The sequence below is a fragment of the Podarcis filfolensis genome, assembly GCF_964270895.1.
Source record: "Podarcis filfolensis genome assembly, chromosome: 10".
Lineage (NCBI taxonomy): Eukaryota > Metazoa > Chordata > Lepidosauria > Squamata > Lacertidae > Podarcis > Podarcis filfolensis.
Window position 1 is genome coordinate 4,056,679 of NC_139612.1, and position 20,775 is coordinate 4,077,453.

General features: G+C 40.3%; 1 protein-coding gene across 5 annotated transcripts in view; it reads left to right on the forward strand.

Moving 5' to 3' along the window:
• Positions 1-20,775, forward strand: part of CACNA2D1 (calcium voltage-gated channel auxiliary subunit alpha2delta 1) — a 373,123-nt gene that overhangs the window by 301,132 nt on the left and 51,216 nt on the right. For 2 of the 5 annotated variants that reach the window (XM_083574976.1, XM_083574975.1), the window contains exons 13-19: positions 6,421-6,499; positions 6,708-6,757; positions 8,826-8,915; positions 11,853-11,921; positions 13,075-13,149; positions 13,597-13,671; positions 18,563-18,613. In XM_083574976.1, the coding sequence (XP_083431102.1) occupies positions 6,421-6,499; positions 6,708-6,757; positions 8,826-8,915; positions 11,853-11,921; positions 13,075-13,149; positions 13,597-13,671; positions 18,563-18,613 (489 nt within the window). Of the gene's footprint in view, positions 1-6,420; positions 6,500-6,707; positions 6,758-8,825; positions 8,916-11,852; positions 11,922-13,074; positions 13,150-13,596; positions 13,672-15,814; positions 15,941-18,562; positions 18,614-20,775 lie in introns of those variants that run through there. The other 3 variants (XM_083574977.1, XM_083574978.1, XM_083574979.1) reach the window with 2 other exon arrangements.

Genomic DNA, 20,775 nt, shown 5'->3' on the forward strand with positions numbered 1-20,775 from the left:
TGTTAAGAACTACAGGGTGAGGAAGGAAGTCTTTTCCTTTTTCCTTCTCTGCAGCCCTTCTTCCAAGTTCTTGTTGGTTACTGGATCTCCTCCGCCCTAGGAGTGGAGTTAAGCTGAACGTAGAAAGGGAAGAGGGGCTCTGCCTGTTGAAACTTTACTGGTCAGGGACTGTAATTATAATAAAATCCTGGGTCACTGATTGTTAAGAAGGCCAGCCGTCCTGAAGAATGTCAGACGAGCCACTCAAAAAGTGTGCCTTGTAATTGAATTTAAAATTCACCTAATTTGTCTATCACTTTGCAGAAACACATTTACTCATAAGAATAATTGCCTATCCTGTCTGCTTCTCATGCATACATTTATTTAATTAATGGCTTGTTGTGCATGTAATGTCATAGCATCTGGTGAATGACACAGATTGATTAAGCTTTTCTCTTCATAAAGCCCCATTAGCTGAAATTGGTTCACTAGTATGAATTGGGAATATTTGGCAGTCTGCAAAACTGATTAATCCAACACATGAGATAGCATTTTTACAAACATTTGTAATGTTCTGAGCCAAATTTATGAATCCTGATTGCTTAGCTCAAATAATTTGAACATAAGGGAAACCTAAGATAGGTATCAAAGAAGAAACCTGTGTCTGATTGTGGGGTGCAGTGTTTTTCCCCACAGAAGTGGACAGAGGCTTTTGGGTGAATATAATGGCTATTGAAGGGTGCTAGAATCCATGCACATTTACCATTTAAGTACCAAAAACATTGTGGGGCAGTGCCAGTTCGTTTAACCAATCTAAGCACAAATATTGGTGCAATAATTAAAGATGCATTTTTTGATCTTAAATAAATATTTGCTAATTTTTCAAACTGGTTTTGTAATTTCCATTTCTTACAAGACCCACCCATTTTGGTGCTTCATTTTGTATCTCTGTCATGAAGTAATGCATGAAAAATGCTTACGTTTTCTTGAATACTCACCATAATAAAGTGTTTCAGTTTGTTGTATTCTTTAATGATTCTGACAGTAGCTACTTTCTTCTCTGGATTCATTGAACTGGATTGATTCCTTTGAAGGAATAAACATGGAAAACAACTGCTGTGTTTGAATGCAACACAAAGACATAGTTTAGTGCCACATGAAATGAGCCTTGGGTTGAGTCCAGTATGGCCACAAGGAGACTGGAAGAATCAATTTCTGTTTTAAACTGAACAGTTTGTTGTTTTATCTGAACTGGGACTCACTTGTTAGTGTAATGTTTGTCTAAGCAAGTCAGTAGCAAACCATTGTTTCTAATCCTAGTTTGGTTGCATAAACCATAGTTTATGGTACCTGCATCTGCAGCTCCCTGAGAGGGGGCACGAGAGCCAGCTAGTGTTGCTAAACTATTGAGCTATATCTCAAACATTGTGTGGGAAGGGAAAATACACACAGATATGCAGGGACCACACATGATTTTTTTAAAATGTGCATTTACTATTATTTTGATAGGGCAAGAATAGTTCATGAATCCATGATCTACACTGATGTCTGAAAAACTGCTGTACTGTCATTATTTACCAGCAACCATTGACTGTACTGTTATGCAGCAAATGAAAATTGTTTACTTTTTTTTTAAAATGTGGTTACAAAAACTTTGAACCACTCTATGAAGATGGGCACTTGGCTTGCCACAGAACTTGTAAGGCTTCTGAGCCGTATCAGGAGAGGTATTTGGCATTGCCATCTTCATTAATAGATATGCCAGATATTATATAAAGGCAAGACAGCTAATAAAATTTGGATATACTTTAGTTGAAGAGTAATTCTATCTGTCATATTTGCTCTAGAAAATGCCATTCCACTGTCTTCTATCTGACACTGACAAGGGCTGTTTGGTGCTTTTATTTTTCTCCATGTGCCATTCCTGGATTAACAGGTTGAGATCACAGGTGGTGCAAATGGATTAATAAAAGAAGCAGAGAGAAAACTTTAATTTAGTATTGGTGTTGGAATGAAAGCTATTTCCCCACTTAGAAACATGCCTCAGAAAAAGTGCCTAAGGGGCCATTATGGATTTATAACGGGGATTATGTTTATTTTCTTTTTGAATGATAGAGCTCCAGATTCTCAGAACATGGAAGCCCTTCTCCATCCAATATTGCCCTCTATACATTCTGTGAATGTGTCGACGGGGAAGCGGGGCTGTTTGTGCTGGCCCACCACCCCTGTTCCCACTGGTTCTACCTTCAGATCTTTGTGGGTTCAGGAGATTTGAAGAGGGCACCTACATGCGTTCAGTTCCTCCATGCAATCAGGAATCTCACTTGAAAGTGCAAAGGTTCCTCTTCCAGAGCTTCGACCCAATGCACTGTGATCTGGAACAGTGAAGCTGGCAGGGACAAGGTCATTGTGGATGCGTCCAGCACGTGCAGCCACTATTAATGACCCATCCCTTTGCCCCCTCCATCCATTCCTGTAATGTGTGGAGGCAACTTCTGAAGAGCATAATCTGTAGAAGTGTATTCAAAGGCAAATTCCCTTGAGTTCAGTGGGAGATACGCCCAGGTGAGCGTGTATATGATCACAGACTAAATGTAGCTCAGAGGAGCATCTCTATGAACAGTCTTTGCTTCTCATGCTTGCTGAGTTTTCTTTGGTATACACTTTTATTAAATGTGAGAACTTTGTGTTGAAATACTGTGTAAGCATGGGTTTCCTTTGCATTTTCATTAACATGTTTTAGGTGGGAATAGAAAAGACCTTCCTCCAGTTTAATCTGGAAAGAGCTTCAGTAAAACCATTTATTTGAAAGATAGATAGAAAATAAGTAGTTACCCCCCCCCCACAAATCCCAAGCAGAACTCATACCTGCAAGTGTCCCAGAAAAGCTGGGACATCCCATTTTTTCCTGTGAGAGCACGATGGGCCTTCTGGTCACCGTGATCTTGCACGATTCCGCACCAAGTTTTTTGGGGTTGCGATCTTCCACAGCATCCCAAAGCACACATTCTGGGGTGCCGTGAAAACATAGCTCCGAAAAGTGCATCTTTGGGGCTCTGTGATCTCACACAGGTCACATGACTCACGTGGGAACACAGATTGGAAGATGCACGTCCCAGTTTGGGTATTCAACATGTTGGAGGGTATGTGCACTGCTTTTTAACAGGTAAGGTCCTGTTTTTGCCAGTAGATGAATTCTCTCTTCTTTTTTAAGACAAAATGCCGCTTTCTGCATTATATCTCTATTCTTAATATAAACAAAAGGAAAAGAGAGGAGGATTTCTAGTTACCAACTATGTATGCTATTTATTACTGTTGTATTTAATACTGTAATCCCCCTCCCAAGAATACTGTATAAAATTTCTCCCTTCGCCTTCGAAAGATGGGCTTTGATGGAAAGCTATTAATTACTGTAGAACATTGACAGTTAGGCTGAGTAGGCTATTGGGTTGTTACTATTATTGGAAAATTCTATCTCAGCTATTCTGCATCAAATCAAGTTGAAGGATGGCCTATATTTCGTCAGCTAAGATATGATTTTCCTTCCACAGGCTGTACTCAGGCAAGAAACTTGAATAGATGACAGCCTTAAGCGAGTGGTCTGTGCAGTATGTTTTCTAGATGCTTGTTATTAAATATTTTCAGATTTGCATATTGAGGAAAAGACCCTTACTCATCTGATGAGCGGAGATTAAATCCTGCTGCTTTGGATGCAGGATCTTGTTCCTTGTTGGGAGCAGCATTGCACAGCCAATGCAGAATTAAACCCTGGCCTCCTGCCCATCAGTGATTGTCAGTGATGAGCGGGTGCGGTTTGGGGGAAACTGGCCTAACTGGACCCCCTTCTACAAAAGGTGAAGGAAAAGTGAAAGAAGACCCAGCCGTTTGCTCCGGTCCTCTGTCCTGCACAGAGGCTTGGGGAAAATGGCCGTGTCTTCAGGGCTTTTGCAGGAAGGCAGAAGCACATAGTGTCCTTTTCCCTTTTCTCCCTTCAGTCCCCCAAGACATACAGAGGAACTCAGGGTAGGAAGGAAGGCAATGGCTAGAAAGGCCCAAACATGTGGGCCTCTGCTCTTTCATTTTGATTCTCAATTCAGTATTTAGCAGTCCTTCTTCTAGTAAATTTGATTGTGGAGACAAGGGGTGAGGGGAGGGAAATGCTTGCTTTGTGACTGCATTCAGGATTTCTTCCTCAGCTGTATTCATATTAGGCAAATTACCTGCTATTGACACCTGCTGTCTGCACTTGATGCAGCTAAACTCGCACAGAGGAAAATTTAATTACAAGTGTGGACAGTTCCAAGCCATAAAAATGCCATTCTAGTATTTCCGGATAAAGAGCCTTTTCTTTTCTGTTGCATAAAAGAAAATGTACATTATGTTCAGAGTATGAAAGTATAAGATTTTTGCTTTTAGTGTACATTTTGCACATCAAATGGATTTTCAGGTGAATAAACCCCTGTTTTAAAGAAGTGGCTGTAGAAGAGAACAATTAATTGGAATATCTTGGGAACATTATGGCTCAGGGCCATCTCTTGAGTTGTATAAGAAAAGCGTAGACAAAAGAACATAGGAAGGACATCTCTAGATAGGAAGCAATTATCTAAATTAAAAAAAAAAAGTTTAGTGATTCTGATCTCATGCACTATGAGGATTGTATGACCTAGACATTTGAATACAAGCTTGGAAAGCTAACACACCTGGCTACGTAGTCTTGGTTTATCCCTGCTGAAATTAATATGGAAAGCTTTGGTGGTAAAAATGAATGCCTCACATCTCGTTAAATCATATTCCTGTTGTTTTCGCCCCTTTTGCTTAAGATTGAATTTCGATTAATTGGATTTGGATTTGCAGAAATGTTTATTATTTTTGAGACTTATACGTTATAAAATCAGCCTGTATCTGTCATTGTAGTAGATAGGATAGGAACTTCCAAGATGAAGAGATCTGGTAAATGGGCCCTGCTGGTAAATTAAGATTTTCTGTGCACTTTCCTTCCTCCTTTTAACTTTAGAAAACATTTAATTGCCATCAGAGGCTTGTGGCTGCAGGACTCACAGTAATGAGGGTAGGAAGCTGAAAGGAGAAGGCAGATATTGATACCAGCAGAACATATTGGAGACAAAGATTAAGAGGGGAGAAGAGAGTTGAAACCACCACTTTACATCTTTAAAAAGCTACCTTTAGTTTTCTTCCTCTTTTACTTGCAAATACAATAAATATTTCCTGATTTTCATTTCTATTACCCTTCCCTTTTAATTACTATCACTTAACAATCAAGGCTAAAGTTCTGAGCCCAGCAAAACGGTATACAGTATAGCAATGGATAAATAACATTCATTTTTGGAATGTAGTTGAATGGTTCAATGAAATGCATGTCTGAAAGCAGCTCAGGATGTAAATGATGAGCACACAAAGTGAGTGCCTACCAACTTGTTGTGCTATACTAGCTTGTTGCCATGTTCCTGTAATGTCCGAAGGCACTGTGTTTCCTTTGGCAAGAGCAAACAATGCCATTGACCATTTCCCAAATACATCCCTGAGTTTTAGCAGGGTCAGCCAGATTCACCTTCCAAATGCAAAAATATGCAGTACAGGCCAGTTTTTCTTGAAATATAAGATAAGCTTCAAAGTCTTTACGCAAGGGAGACCTCTGCTCTGCTGTTAGTTTTCCCAGTAGACTTCTTTGAATGGGGCAGTAAAAAAAGGGCATACTCTTGATTGGTACCCTAACATGATTTAATTTGATTCATGTAAAAAAATCAAATTAAGCAATGAGCCTTGCTTTTTCCTTAGGGAAAACACAAACTATCTGATACATCCTCAGCTCTTCCACTAGGTGGCAATAATAAGATTCAGAACAAAATTGCATTTCAAATGTCAAAAGTAGTGACTTTTTTTTGCCCATATACAATATTGTTAATAGCTATTAAGAGTGAAAGATGCAAACTTTTTTGGCAGCTAGAATTATTACAAAATAATGTTAATTGGTTTCATAATAATAATAATGTTAATTAATTGATTAGGTAGTAAAAATCCTTGTTCATTCACCAATACGGTTAGAAAAATATGAATATTCTTGTCCAAAGTAATTTTTCAGGCTGATTCATATGTCTAAGGAATCACCCACTAACAGTACTTCAGTTTCATCAGGATTGAGTTTCAGTTTCAATAAAGTACATTATTTGTGGATGAAAGCAATTTATGGAGTTTGTCACCACTTGTTCTAATTGAAAATGAAGGAAAAAGCAGTTATGTGAGTCATAGTGCCCAGTGGCCATTCTGGGACATTATAAAAGTATAGAAGGAGAGAAAGGCATGGTAATTCACTGGTGAAATTCAGTTGTGATTATCTGGCATTCAACATGTTGTTTTTTTTAAAAAGAATAATGTCTCTTGTATTAATGAACTTATTCAACTCCTCTTTTTGTATTTTCCTAGGTCCGTGTATTTACATTTTCTGTTGGTCAACATAATTATGACAAGGGACCCATACAATGGATGGCCTGCAAAAACAAAGGTATTGTGCACTTATTTCTCTTTATTGGAGCAAAATAGCACTGACACCGAATCAAATGAATGCCCTAAAATCACTTGTTGAAATGAAGCATTTTCAGTAGGCAATGAAATATCAGAACAGTAGGTGTTCCTGACTGATTTTGTGGAAACAGCATTCTAGAGTGCTGGTGTCACCCAGTGAGAAGCCTGTTTTATGTTTTGTATTTCAGGTTACTATTATGAAATTCCTTCTATTGGTGCCATAAGAATAAACACACAGGTACGTTTGCAAGAATTTATAGAACAGCAATCATATTTGAAAGTCTTGCATGAGAACCAGTCACCACAATAGCTCACAGGGCTGTTTTTGGACATATTTTCTTGGGTGAGGCCTCTCAGCAAAACATTTTCACTTTGCTTTATTTTGCACAAGATTGATTCCAAATAAATCTGTAATAATTTCTGTGACAGAATATCCACTGAGCGACTCTCAGTGCCTTTATATAGATGAGGAGTGGGAAACCTGTGGTGCTCCAGATGTTGTTCAGCTCTAGCTTCCATCAGCATCAGCCAGCATGACCAGTGGTTAGTGATGATGGGAGTTGTAGTCCAACAACATCTGGAGGGCCACATGCTGCTCATCCCTGGTATAGATGTTAAACCATATTATGGGGCAGAATAGAACCCTGCGTAGGGCTGAAAAAGAGATCCGAAATGCCACTCTGTGGTTACAGTTCTGCATGTCGGAGAAGAACCACTGCATTACCGTACCTTAAATTCAGAGACACTCCAGAAGGGCACTGTGAGAGAGGCCTCAAAAGCTGCTGAAAGATCAGAGTGAATCAGCAGGGCCACACTTCCTCATCTCTCTCCCAGTAGAGGTTATGAACCAGAGAATTTAGAGCTTTCCCAGTCCCAAAATGGCCCTGGCTTTGCATGAATGCTGAAGTCCCCCAGCATGGGTGCCAGGGGACAGTCCTGCACAGCACTTGAGACCACCTCTGTCAACTCAGGCACAGAACTTTATCCTACCTCCAGGAACAGCCCTTCACATCCAGGGCACAGGCTTACTGGTGCGAGAGATGGATTTGATGCATAAGAATTCTCCTCCTTACGCTGGTATTTCCAGCTTGGGTGATCTAGCCCCCAATTCATCCACAAAGGTCTCTCTAATTCACTATCAAATGATGGATCTGGAGTTTACCAAAGGCACCACCAGATGGGAGGGAAGCTGACATGGTCACCCGGGTTGTGATGACTGAAGGATGGATGGCCCAGAAAAGGTCACAGCTGTCAAATGTACAGTGGTACCTCGTGTTACATACTGCCCTCCCCCTTACGAATGCTGCAGGTTACACTCTCCACTAACCCGGAAGTAGATGCCCCTTGTTATGACCTTTGCCCTGGGATGTGAGCAGAAGTTGCACTCTGGTGGCTCGGCATCAGCGGGAGGTGCCATTAGCGAAAGCGCACCTCATTACGAGCAGTTTCCTGTTACGAACGGACCTCTGGAACGGATTAAGTTCGTAACACGAGGTACCCCTGTATGTGGCCTTTTCTCCTTACCTGTCTCAACCATCCCACACTGGTGGTAACCTTCAACTCAAGACTACAAATTAGGATGCCCCAATCCACCCCCCAAAATACAAACCTGGGTGGCCCAACTTTTCATACCAATTGGGCTGCAAGAGTACTTCAACAGAACCCGTGGGCCACACACTGCCTTGTCATGTGGGGGTGGCAGAGATGGGTAAAAATTTGGCACCCCTCCCCAAAGCCCTCACGCTGCCTTCCAAAAGGCTAAGCAAGACACTTGGCTAAAAGTCAGATAGCTGTTTATTACCTTCCGATGAGAGGGTATACCACAGAGTGGGTGCAACTACCGAGAAGGCCTTCTGTCTGGTTCCCTGTAACTTCGCTTCTTGCAGTGAGGGACCCGCCAGAAGGCCCTTGGAACTGGACCTCAGTGTCTGGGTTGAACGATGAGGGTGGAGACACTCCTTCTGGTATGCAGGTCCAAAGCCATGTTAGGTCCAACACTTTGAATTGTGTTCAGGAACATACTGGGAGCGACTGATAGTCACCTCCATGACTCTTTACCAGGCTCACATCCCAGCCTCCACACAGCACTTTCATCTCGTTCTCCCACAGAGGGAAAGCCCCATCTCAGACAATACTCTGTGCATCTATCAGCTCCACTTTCCCATTTCTCACCCAGGCAACTGTCCCTAAGGCTATGGCACAACAGAGGTTACTTTTTAGAATGCTTTGCACCTGAGTTTTACTCGTGGACTTAACGAAAAACAAAAACATTTCTCAGTCAACTGACTCGATGTTTGTTTTGACAGGAGTACTTGGATGTTTTGGGGAGACCAATGGTTCTGGCTGGGAAGCAAGCCAAGCAAGTCCAGTGGACTAATGTTTACTTGGATGCCCTGGTATGATGCATGCTGCCATGACATAGCAAAAGAAAGTATACTTTGAATATGAAATCTTAATAATTAAAATTATTTATTTGCATGTCAGTCTTGCAGTGGGGGGGGAGTGGCCTATTCAATTTGTTTGATGCAAGTGGGAAGGACTGGATGGGCTCAGGATTCAGGACCATTTCAGTGGAGAGCAAACCAAATTGCAAGAGAGTTAAATTCACCAAGGATAAATGCAAAGCATTATAAACTGGAAAAGGAGTCAAATGCAGAAGCACAATGAGGGGAGGAAGGAGTGCTGGATATTGGCAAGATTGCACCAGCATTTCCAAGAATGACGAGGGAATTGTGTCTGCGATTCTGGGCCACCAAAGGTCACAACGGTTATCAGCAGGAGCATTGTTTCCACTTCATGCTTCTCTATTAATTGCTGTTAAAAGCAGTGCTGTGTTCAGTTCTGGGAAGAAGGTTGACAACTTGGAAATGCTTCAGAGGAGAGCAGACGGATGGCTAAAAGATCTGAAATGCACATCTTTCAAAACAGAACCTGAAGGAAGCAGGAAGCTTAGCCTTGAGAAAATAAGAATCTGTGGGTATTAAACCCTGAATATCTTCCATTACTAGGAAGTGGGTAGCAAAATGGTACAAACAAGGTAGGCAAATAATCATAGGTGTTAAAAAGCTGATTTAGATTTAGGAAGATTTCAACTATGAAGTTCACCTAGCTTTGGAGTTTGTGCAACTCTTTCCCTGAAGGAAGGACATATATTTTAGTTTTGAGATATTGTGTCTTGGGACTGGAGATATACTAGATATGGGGCAGGGAATCATTTGCTGTCAGGGTCATTCATAGTCCCATAGGCAATCTGTCAGAGGTTGCATACTGGTGGGGGGCAAGGACGTGGGCGTTTTTCTTCCCCTTGTGCCCCACTGCATCAAATTCAGCCAAGGGTTGCATTTGGCCCTGGACCCACAGGTTGCCCACCCCTGCACTACCCTCCCCCTCCAACCCCGATTCCATGCATAAAAGTCACTCATTGTGTACATAGAAGCTGTGGAAGGAGGGAGAACTCTTGTGCTCTGGTCCTGTTTGACGGTTTCCCACAGACATCTGGTTGGCTTCCAGCATTGCAGGATGCTGGACTAGATGGGTCATTGGACTGATCCAGCAGGCTCTTCTTACATACTTCAAGCACAAGCATCTGTAGTAAGGGAGCCTTTGAGCCTGTAGTTACACACATGAACTGCAATCCTGATAATGAAGGCCCCCTTGCTTGATGCACAGATGTCAGGAGGGATGTGCAAAACATCAAGGGTCTGGCGACCGGTCATGCCCCTTCTCACTGCCCCCATGTTGTTCAACATTGAAGCAGATGAACGACTGAATGGGCCTAGTGTGTGTTTATTGTTTGTGTTTTCAGATGGATACAGACACACCTGCATGCATATGCAGGTGCACACACCCTTGTTTGTACCAGACATTCAGAATAAAGTGGTCTTGAGCTGGTAAAGAATCCCTGCAGAGTGCATATTCTTCAGCATTTGGTTGCTATAGTGAAATTAGCCCCATTTTCATCACATGCCTGAATCAAACTGGGGCCATTTTTGTTTTCTTTAACCCTGCTCAAGAGATCACAACCCCAACAGCTTTCTGGCTTTTTAGTTTATCACTGGAAATGTGCAAAAGATGCATGCAGGAAACGGCAAAAGGCTAAGCATCAAAAGCTTTTCCACTTAAAATAAATAGTGCCAATAGTGCCAACAGGTTTCAGTTGTTACTGTTGCTTATATTCTGCAAACCTTGCTCTTATTCTTGGCCACGTGACCAGCTAAAGTTCCATTCTGGTAGGAAATAAGATGCAGTATCTCTTTGGGGGGTTGGGGTTTTTTATTTTTACAAAATGTAATCAGCCTATTATGAGTTCTCTGTGTCAAAGTGGACCAGTTTTTTGTATCATTATAGTTACAATGCTCAGGAGTTCATTGACACTCTTTCTTGGTTGCTGATGAGGTACTTACTGGAAATGTCATGGAGAAAGTTCATATCTTCCTGCACATCCTGTTCTTAAATGTCAGCACTAAAGCAAGAACATGCAAGGAGAAGAGGAAAGTTCTGAACTGGGCCAGTGAATCCAAAATAATACCATTGTGTAACCATTGCTCCACTTCATATTTAAACAAATTCCCCAAATAATGTCCCTCACCCCTCAGCAATAAAAAGCAAATAAATTGTATGAATATGCTATGACACAAAACAGTTATTCAAAAATGGGGTCCCATTTCTTATGGTCTAATCCTAAGCAATCTGCTTCAGTTGTACCCATGCCTAGAGAGTTTTGTGCAGCAACAAATATAGTATAACACCAGTATACTCCCCTTGCCATTAAACTATGACAGTCTCCTTTCTTCTGCATTGCATAGTGGCAGATAATCCTGGGCTACTGTGATTGGCCTTAGAATCACATTGAAGATGTTCCCATCCAGGGTATACTTCATTGTGCTTTTTAGCATCTCTGCTAATGTCGGGTGGCCCAAATAACAATGCTTTGAGGGCTTCTATCTTTTTCTTATGTTCCATGTTGATGGGCAAGGTATTCCTAGACAGTAGAAGAAAATATGGCAGTCTCTGCACATACTTGTGAGACACTCACAGCTGGTTTTGTAGCTGTTTAATGCTAAAGGTTTCATATCTATATTTATCAATGAGAAGGTGTGTTGTGCAGGGGATTAGAACTCAGAAGCATAGGACCAATGCTTTTTGAAAAAGCCTCCACATACATGGTTTAAACCGCGGGTGCATATATTTTCTTTATGTTTTTAAAAATCGTACTTTTCATCCAAATGTGTTTTCGCTATTCATTAAATTTAAATGAATGATATGTGCTTGAATAGATATTTCTGTGTTCTGACACAAAATATGGACAAGATCTCCTTGTGATCATTTTCTAGGAACTTGGCTTGGTCATTTCTGGAACCCTGCCTGTCTTCAACTTGACAAAAGACCAAAACGAGAAGCAGGTAGGCGGAGATGGAACCCCAGGAACATGTAAAATTGTCATCCCAACAAGCCAAACTATCGGAACAACTTGACTTTAAACTACTTCAGTGCACCTGATTTCCCTTTCAAACAAAAGTACTTTGATGGACTTGGAATAGCTTGCAAGTTATGGTGACAAACTTTGACTTACAAGCTACCTTTAGAAATTGATACTTGTGATATTTTTGTTGTGTCCAGACCAAAAATAAAAATGTCACATTTTATTACCAAATGTCCAACTGGGGGGGGGGGGGAGGAAATGCAGGTCAAGCTGCTCTTTTATTCCATAGTGGCTTTTGCCATTGTAACACTGTGACGGTATCATAAGGAAAATGTTAATGGAAATGAAAAATGGCATTGGAAAGAATGCTGCTAGAACTTGCTTCTTGGCAAAAGGAAGATCAGAGATGTTTACAAAAACTCTGGAATGATGAAATGATATCCTAATGTACAATAAATAAAAAGTTTCAGGAATCAAGAGTGGACAGCCAGTCTTGTAGGGTAATTATAAGTGTGTTTTCAACAGTGTATTTTGTTCCACTTGATTAGGCTGATCAAAATTTCCAAAATTTTGAAACTAGATGCCAATAAAAACATTCTAATAGAAATCAGGTCTATAGGACAGGGTTCATCTGGCCAGCCAAGCCATGCCACCAGAATGTACCCCTGTGAGTTTCCTATGGCAACAATGCCAGCACAGAGGGGACGTGTGCAGAGCATCAGCAGAGCAAGTGTCTGACATGCTGTAAATCAGATTCCTACATTGTTTCTACAATCCTTGATTCAAGGGTACATTGGGGCCACTGTTTTGATGAGGAGGTGTACAAATATCCCATTTCCAGATTCTCATGGAAGTTAGGATTTCTTGGACTACATCTGTACTAAATTTTCAGCTCTATAGTTCATGTGCAGGCATTCCACAAATGTTGATACCTGAGTGGCTGCATGGTTGTGTTTGAGCTTCTGTAATCATACAGCTGCTACATTGCTGTTAAATTCTTTGTTAATTAGCAACACTAGAGGTTCACAATGAAAAAAGAACAAAACTGCTGAAAGGAATGTAGAAAAAGAGAAGGGCAGCTTTCCTGACTGTTCAGCCATCTGAGAACTAACGTTTAAAAAATCTTTTCCCAGAACCAGTTGATACTTGGAGTAATGGGAGTTGATGTGTCGCTAGAAGAAATAAAAAAACTGACTCCACGGTTTACAGTAAGTGGCTTTTCCCACATCGACTATTTTTTAACTTTTGTTCAAGCTTGAGTAGTGTTCAAGCCTCTCTTCCAGTCTATCTAATATCCTTCTGGCTGGAAGTCAAAAGATTGTTCACCCTGCTTTCACCCTGTCATTTCCCCTTTTTTCTCCTCTTCTCTGGTGGTGTTTTAGAGTGATTATTGCTTTCCCAGAAAGCTAATATGCAGGGCCTTCCATGAATTGTCTAGTCTGCCCCAATATAGCCTGCACTGCAAGCATTATTTCATTGCACGTTATGTATACAAACAGGGTTTTTTATTATGACTTGAATAAAAAAGGTAGTTTTGTTTGTGTTTGGGTTAACACAGTTTCCATATTGTCAGTTTTACTGAAGAAAGGTTATTCAGGCTCCTTTGATGCCACAACAGTGGGCAGCACATTATAGTCATGCTTCTTTCTCCCCAGCTTTGTCCAAATGGATACTATTTCGCAATTGACCCCAATGGTTATGTGTTGCTTCATCCAAATCTTCAGCCAAAGGTATGTAAACCTTCTTAACTTCAGTTTGTCCAAAGAGGATGGGAGAAATAAATTAGACCACAAACGTCTTTTATATATGAAGACAGAAGTTGTCCTTAGTAATGTCAGATCTGGTTCATGCCCACAAGACCATAGTAAGAGGCCTCTTTCATCAGGCCATCTAATTCAGCATTGAGTTTTCAGAGTGGCCAACCAAACGCCTGTGGGAAGCTGCAAGCAGGACCTGAGGGCAACTGTGTCCTCCCACCTTGTGATTCCCAGCAACCAGCATTCAGAAGCATGCCATATCCTCTTTTAAAGCCAGCCAAGTACACACATTCTTATATGCATTAAGCAACGTGATCCATTAGCTAATACATTATTTTCTCCTCTTGGATGTGGACAGAGAACCTCTCTCTGTGGAACAGCTTAGTACATGTGAATTCCTTTCAACAGAAAATTAGTAATGCCATAATTCTTCCTCAGAAGATACTTTGTCCACCAATTCAGCCTTCCTCTGTAATTTATAGTCACAGGGAGACCATGAGACGCCACCATGAGCATGGCAGTTCTTTTCTGTGACTTTATCTTTATACACTGGGATATGTTTGCTCCAAAACCTTCTGCAGTATGTAGAGGCTTCTCCGTAAGGATAGAAAAAATGGACAGGAAATGGCAACGATGCTAAATAATTATATATATATATATATAAGGTGATGGTCAGTACTGGACTCCTTTGAGAGGAAGAGCAGGATATAAATTGAATAAATAATATTAATATTACGAAATAGTCACAGCAATCCATTTGAGTATTAAGCTGAAGATTAAGTGGAGGACCACCATGTTTCCCCCCAATCTAATGCCATAGCAGAGAGGTCTGTATGGGTTGAAAGTGATTCAACAAATGTGTTGCTATGGCATCAGGCCCACTAAGGCAGGCTAAAAAGGAGGGAATAATGGAAATTTACCAAAATAGTAACATACACAGCATGTTTCAGTGAAGGTTTTCAGGTACACAAGAATACAGTTTTCCTAGTAAGGCAACGCATCTCAACTTGATATACTTTCTTTGATATACTTTCTTCCCATGGGTGGAGGGGCATATGCTCCTCTCTTACCACAAAGTAAGATCTCTTATAAGCGCTTCAGGTGTGTATGGGGTCTAGGCATGAACATGCTGATTCACACACTCTTTCCTGTGCCGGAGGGGGGGAAGGTTGCTTCTCTACCACACAAACAAGATCTATGAGCTGAGGTACTTGTATGAATCAAGCCCACAGATACAAAAGAAAGTGCACACTTGTACAAACAACTCTTCTTCAGGAAATGCTCTGGGAAAGTGTGAACATGAGTTGAGAGATCCCTGGTCACCTTCAGCCTAGATTGTCCACATGGGAACGTAAGAAGAAGCCTGCTGGACCAGGCTTCATTCCTTTTATAAGTTTGTTTCCCCTATTTGTTTCCCTGTGGGTTTTCTTCCTCCCTTGTGTACTACCACTTTCCTGAAATATCCACAGTCCCTTCCACCCCTACCTAATCTCTTTCTGTCTTTGTGAGAGAATGAAGGGTTATAGGCTGAACCAAAGTCTTCAGTGACTGATGGATGGGGAATCTTTGGTTCAATCTTTATTGGACACAAACTCCCATCAACTTCTGCCAGAATGGCCAGTGATCAAGAATTATGGGAGTTGTAGTTCAACAGCATCTGGGGAGTTGATTATCCCTTTCATAGCAAAGGGGACCACCACAGAGCTGTGCTAACACAGGAAAGTGCTCTTGGGCCTACTGGAGCATGTTTCTGCATGGAGAACAGCCCACATTGGGGAGGTACATCTTACCACTTTAGTGTCTATGTCAGATAAGTGGGAAGGTAGTTTTGAAAAATCTAGTTATTTATTAACATAACTCTTGAAAATCACAGATATGTGATGGGGCAGGGAGAACCCCATACTAGTATTAGGTGATGTGATAGAAGTTACCAATTTCCTTGGAAAGCCTCACTGTGCTCCAGTTAGATTACAGTTTCTGAGCATTTATTGTAGCCGAATTTTCTAAAAATCAAGGTTATTCTGAAAACAAGCTGCGGCTGTTTCAGAATGTTCTTTCAGAATGTTTGTTTTGGTGCCCAAGTTATATTATCTCTCTCTTTTATTATTTTTCACAGAACATTTAAACTCAATATTAAATGTGGCTCTTGGTGTTTGTCTTTAATGGGGTGCATGGTGTTCAGACTGATGTAAGAACTACTTTCTAAAGCAAAGGTACACTATAAATAAAGTTTCCAATCATATGCTGGTTGTTCTCTTTAGCCTACCTTTTTAATTGTAGTCAGTAACTCAAGTCCTCTAACATACTAACTTGCAGCATCTTTGTATTCTCTTCTAGAAATCTTATCATAGGTGCAAAACTCTATTAGAAAAGGGAGGGTATTCTTATGAGTACCTTCTGAATTCTTACCATTCTGAAAACCTCTTATTGGAAATTGTTGCAATCTTGTGATTTATAGTCTCTTATATAGTAATCCTTCCCAACTCAACTCCCAACTCAACAAACAGCAATTTCCTTTGTGCCTGGTTACATCTCTGATGGGTGTACTGAAAAAAGACTCCGCAGATTTTTGAAAATATCATGAGAATAAAACCGCAACATCAGTGCAGCTTATGCACATGAAATGGCACAAAAATTATTCATTCGTTCATTTTATTTATATCCTGATTTTACACACACACACACACACACACACACACACACATGCTCAAAGCGGCTTACAACAAACAGGATACATTTCAAACAAACTGTACAAAAACAATTTCATAATAACATAGCAAGACAAAAATATAATAATATACAAAAATACTGTAAATAAAACGAGATTACTTAAACAACATGCAGCATCCAATAGCAAAAATAACATGGCAGCTTCACAGTTCCACCTTAGTCCTAGAACAGGCTTCCTCAACCTCGGCCCTCCAGATGTTTTTGGCCTACAACTCCCCTGATCCCTAGCTAGCAGGACCAGCAGTCAGGGATGATGGGAATTGTAGACTCAAAACATCTGGAGGGCCGAGGTTGAGGAATCCTGTCCAAGAAACACCCCTCCCATGAGGCTGCTCCATATACTTAACTTGTTTGTGGATAGAGTGATGGCTCCAATATCCATGATGACCTATTTTTGTGTACAAATTGATCCAACTCATTACATAGCAGCATTGTGAATTGTGAATGGAGAACTGTATCCCCCAGAAGTTATTCTGCTATAATAATAATTAATAATAATGATTTATTATTTCTACCCTGCCCATCTGGCTGGGTTTCCCCAGCCACTCTGGGCAGCTTTCAACAGAACATTAAAATCAGAATAAAACTTCAAACATTAAAAACTTCCCTAAACAGGGCTGCCTTCAGATGTCTTCTAAAAGTCGGATAGTTGTTTATTTCCTTGACATCTGATGGGAGGGTGTTCCACAAGGTGGGCACCACTACCAAGAAGGCCCTCTGCCTGGTTCCCTGTAACCTCACAGTGAGGGAATCGCCAGAAGGCCCTCGGAGCTGGACCTTAATGTCTGGGCACCCCAACAATGGGGGGTGGAGATGCTCCTTCAGGTATACTTGACCGAGGCCATTTAGGGCTTTAAAGGTCAGCACCAACACTTGGAATTATGCTCGGAAATGTACTGGGAGCCAATGTAAGTCTGTCAGTTTGAAATGGTGAATGAGATTCTGTGTATACATTGTTGGCATTTATCAGCCCAGTGTCCAAAGTGAGCTCTTTTATAGGTGCACACACAGAATTGTTTTATAAAGGTAATCCATTACTTTCAGTGAAACTTTTGCTCATTACTATCCCCATTGAGCAAGGGATACAAGGATGGAAACCTTATTCTGTGCCTGTAGTGCTCCTACCTGGATTGGGTCAGGATTGTTCTTTAAAAATATTCTAATTTAATTATTTTGTTTTCTCTCTACCACATACGTATAGGGGTGTGGGTGGGTGTGTAACGCTTATCCTAGGTATTCTAATGCAATTATTTTATTTTTCCCTGTCCCACATGCCTAAAGTAGTGGATGATGTGGGGAATTCACGAGTTGTTGTCTGGATTTGAGCAATTCTTTCCTCTTAGCTTACAAATGGTACATCCATAAATCAAAGTCAGCAGCTGTCCAATAATTTTTTAACTAGGACAGTGTGATTTGTACTCTATAGTTCATTGTTTGGAGGTAAGAAAGGTGTGTAGGATTGAGTAGAACATAAGCTTTCAATTAGAAGACAAGAAGCTTTCAATTAGTTACACTTGAAACAGACAGAAACCCTATTTATGCATTATTCATATGCAAGATGTTGCTGTGTTTACTTGAAGCAGGACTCGCCTCCTTCCTCAATAATGTTGAAAGAGACCCCCCCCCCAATGCATAAACTCCTGCTTATGAGCAGGGGCTGCACACGAATGGGCTTATAGCACAACCAGGTGTCCTGATCACATGGAGTCCCTACATATGAGTAGGAGCTTGTGCCTTGGGGCTTCTCTTCAGACAACTGCTGGCAATGTAGTAGGCAGGGCTAACAGCACAGCCCTGATCCAAGTAAACATGATAATGCTATAAACACGAGTAACACGTGATTGGGGCTAAAGAATGCTGTCTGTTCAGATGCGCAGGCAGAGCTCTCACTTAAGTTGATCCATCTTTTTAGGTTTGTCCACCATTGCTGACAACGACCATGCAATTCTGAAACAATCTATTCTGCAGTTGTGTACACTCTATGGGATTTAGTTAACCAAGGTTGTACGTTAGAAGGCTTCTGCTCTGTCAAGAGTCCGTGAAAGTGTGCTACACCTCGAGATTACAATAATAAACCACAAATGACTGTCATAATGTTATGAAAATATGAATCAATGCTGTTTTGTTACTTTAGCACATTGGTGCGGGCATACCCAAAATTAGAAAAAGGAGACCCTATGTCCAGGTAACTATGGATAGAGGTGATTCTTAGAGTGTTTAAAGATGCATAGAGCTGAAGCTGAGATTAGAGAGCTTCTATTTAGCTTCCTGGGAAAACCTAACTAGGCTGTTTACTTGATCAAACAGCTTCTAAAGCATGAAGCTTGCAAACATAGTGTGGATGCTTGTGGAAGATGTTGCTTTAAGTAATTACGTGTTGCTGTTAACAGAATTGAATATATGCTTTTGCCACAATTTTCAATTCCGCCCCACCCCACCCCTGCCAAGAAGTTTAGAATCTGGAGAGGGAGGTTGCTTATTCTGGATTTATTTTACTGTAAACCTGAAGCCCTTACATTATATTTGATAGACTTTTGAGCCATATTAAGGATTTGTGGTTTCCCACATGCAGGTCAAAACGTGGTGCTTATTGTTTCATTTGCAGCTGTGTGTCTGTGAATGCTGTACAGAGCACAGCAAAACTGTCATTTGCACACAAACAAAAACAGCAGTATTTTGAATTCACAGTGTGTTCAGATTATCACTACCACTCCCCCAAAATCAACACACTTTAGTGATTTCATTTTTATGTTGCTGCATCATTTTATATCTCCTTCTGTCCTTCATACAGTATTTACCTTATTAACTAAAATAACACCCCCTACCTTGTAATAGCCATGCTGAAAGCCAATATGCATTCTTCATCTTTCTTTTTTTAGTGGCTTTTTCTTGCATGGCTTTTTCACTTTACTTCCTCAGTCATGTTTTATGACTGCAGCTGATAAGATGTGTAGAAATGCAAACCATATAGGATTGCTATCTAAATGCATCCTAGCAAAATGGGAAAGGAACAGTTATCAGAGTCTAAAGTTTGGCTTAAAAAAAAACGAGCACTTTTTAAAGGGGGCAGTTAAGACAGATGGCTAAGAGTTGAGAGGCTGCAATTCTGTTCAGTGTTACCTCAGAATAAATGCCTGTAAATTCGTGTTTATTTCTTTGTAAATAATACCTAGATCCTGTTCAAGCACATAAGCACATTTATTTTTTCCCGATTTCTGATTTCCCTATCCCCTTATTCTGATAACCATTAAAACTCACAACATCTATAAAACTTAAATCAAGGAAGATGTAAGTCAATAATGGAAGACGCAGACTAATTGTTCCTCAAAACTATTGACAAATGGTGGATATAATCAAGAGGCCGTAGGAAAGGAGGCATTATTTACTGTATGTAGAGCCCAAGGACACAATCCATTAGAAGGTTCTCCTTTGCAGGCCACATTGAAACAAACGGAACTTGAACATGGTACTCTTCAAAGAGAAGTCATTGTTGTTTCATCTATTATCCCCTCTGATTAATTATTATTATTATTCATTTCTGTAGTGCTTAAATCCAATAATATGCCCTTGCCCTAAAACTCAAGGTTATAAAGGTCCCTGATTCAGGTTTATTTAGTTATTTCAGACTTAAAACAGTATTAAGTATCTAAAAAGATTAAATGCATGAGGCTTGCAAAAGAGAGCTTCCCAGTGGAGTGTGATCTAAGCATTTTATTAGGGATCCATTTGCTTTATCTGTAAACATTCATTTCATATTTGTATTATTCAGAGATAGCCTAAACTTTTAGATTCCGTAACTGTAACTAAACCATGCTATCATTTTTTGAGTGTTTTTTTTTAAAAAAAGGTTGATTCTTGTATTATGGGTTATTTATCACATTGTTTTCTTTTGTGTCCTTGCTTTGTTTACTGGAACGGGATATGGACTGCAATGCTGCTTTTGCCACGGCAATGCCTTCATGCATGCTGCCTGGGTTTGATCCTTCTAATGTCATTCCATTGCATGTAAGAAATTTATTATTTAAATTTGGTTTGCTTTACATTTGAGAACTACACTTTGTGAAGGTTAAGTTTTTGTCTTCTTTTAACTGTGTTCGTTATTCATTTTTAATTTTATCATTATTTTCTCTCAATGATTTATTTCACTAAAGTTGATTTATTTGTCTAGATGAATAAGAGCTTAGCAGTTGTAAAATGCGTATAATTGTACCAGCAATGATCTGCATTTATTTTAATTGGTGTTTGAATATTTTCATATCCAAGGCAAGATTTCCTCTGCTGTTTTCTCTTATTGAAGCAAGTTTCTAAAAAGAACAACAAAAAAGAACACACTGTCTATTTAGTACC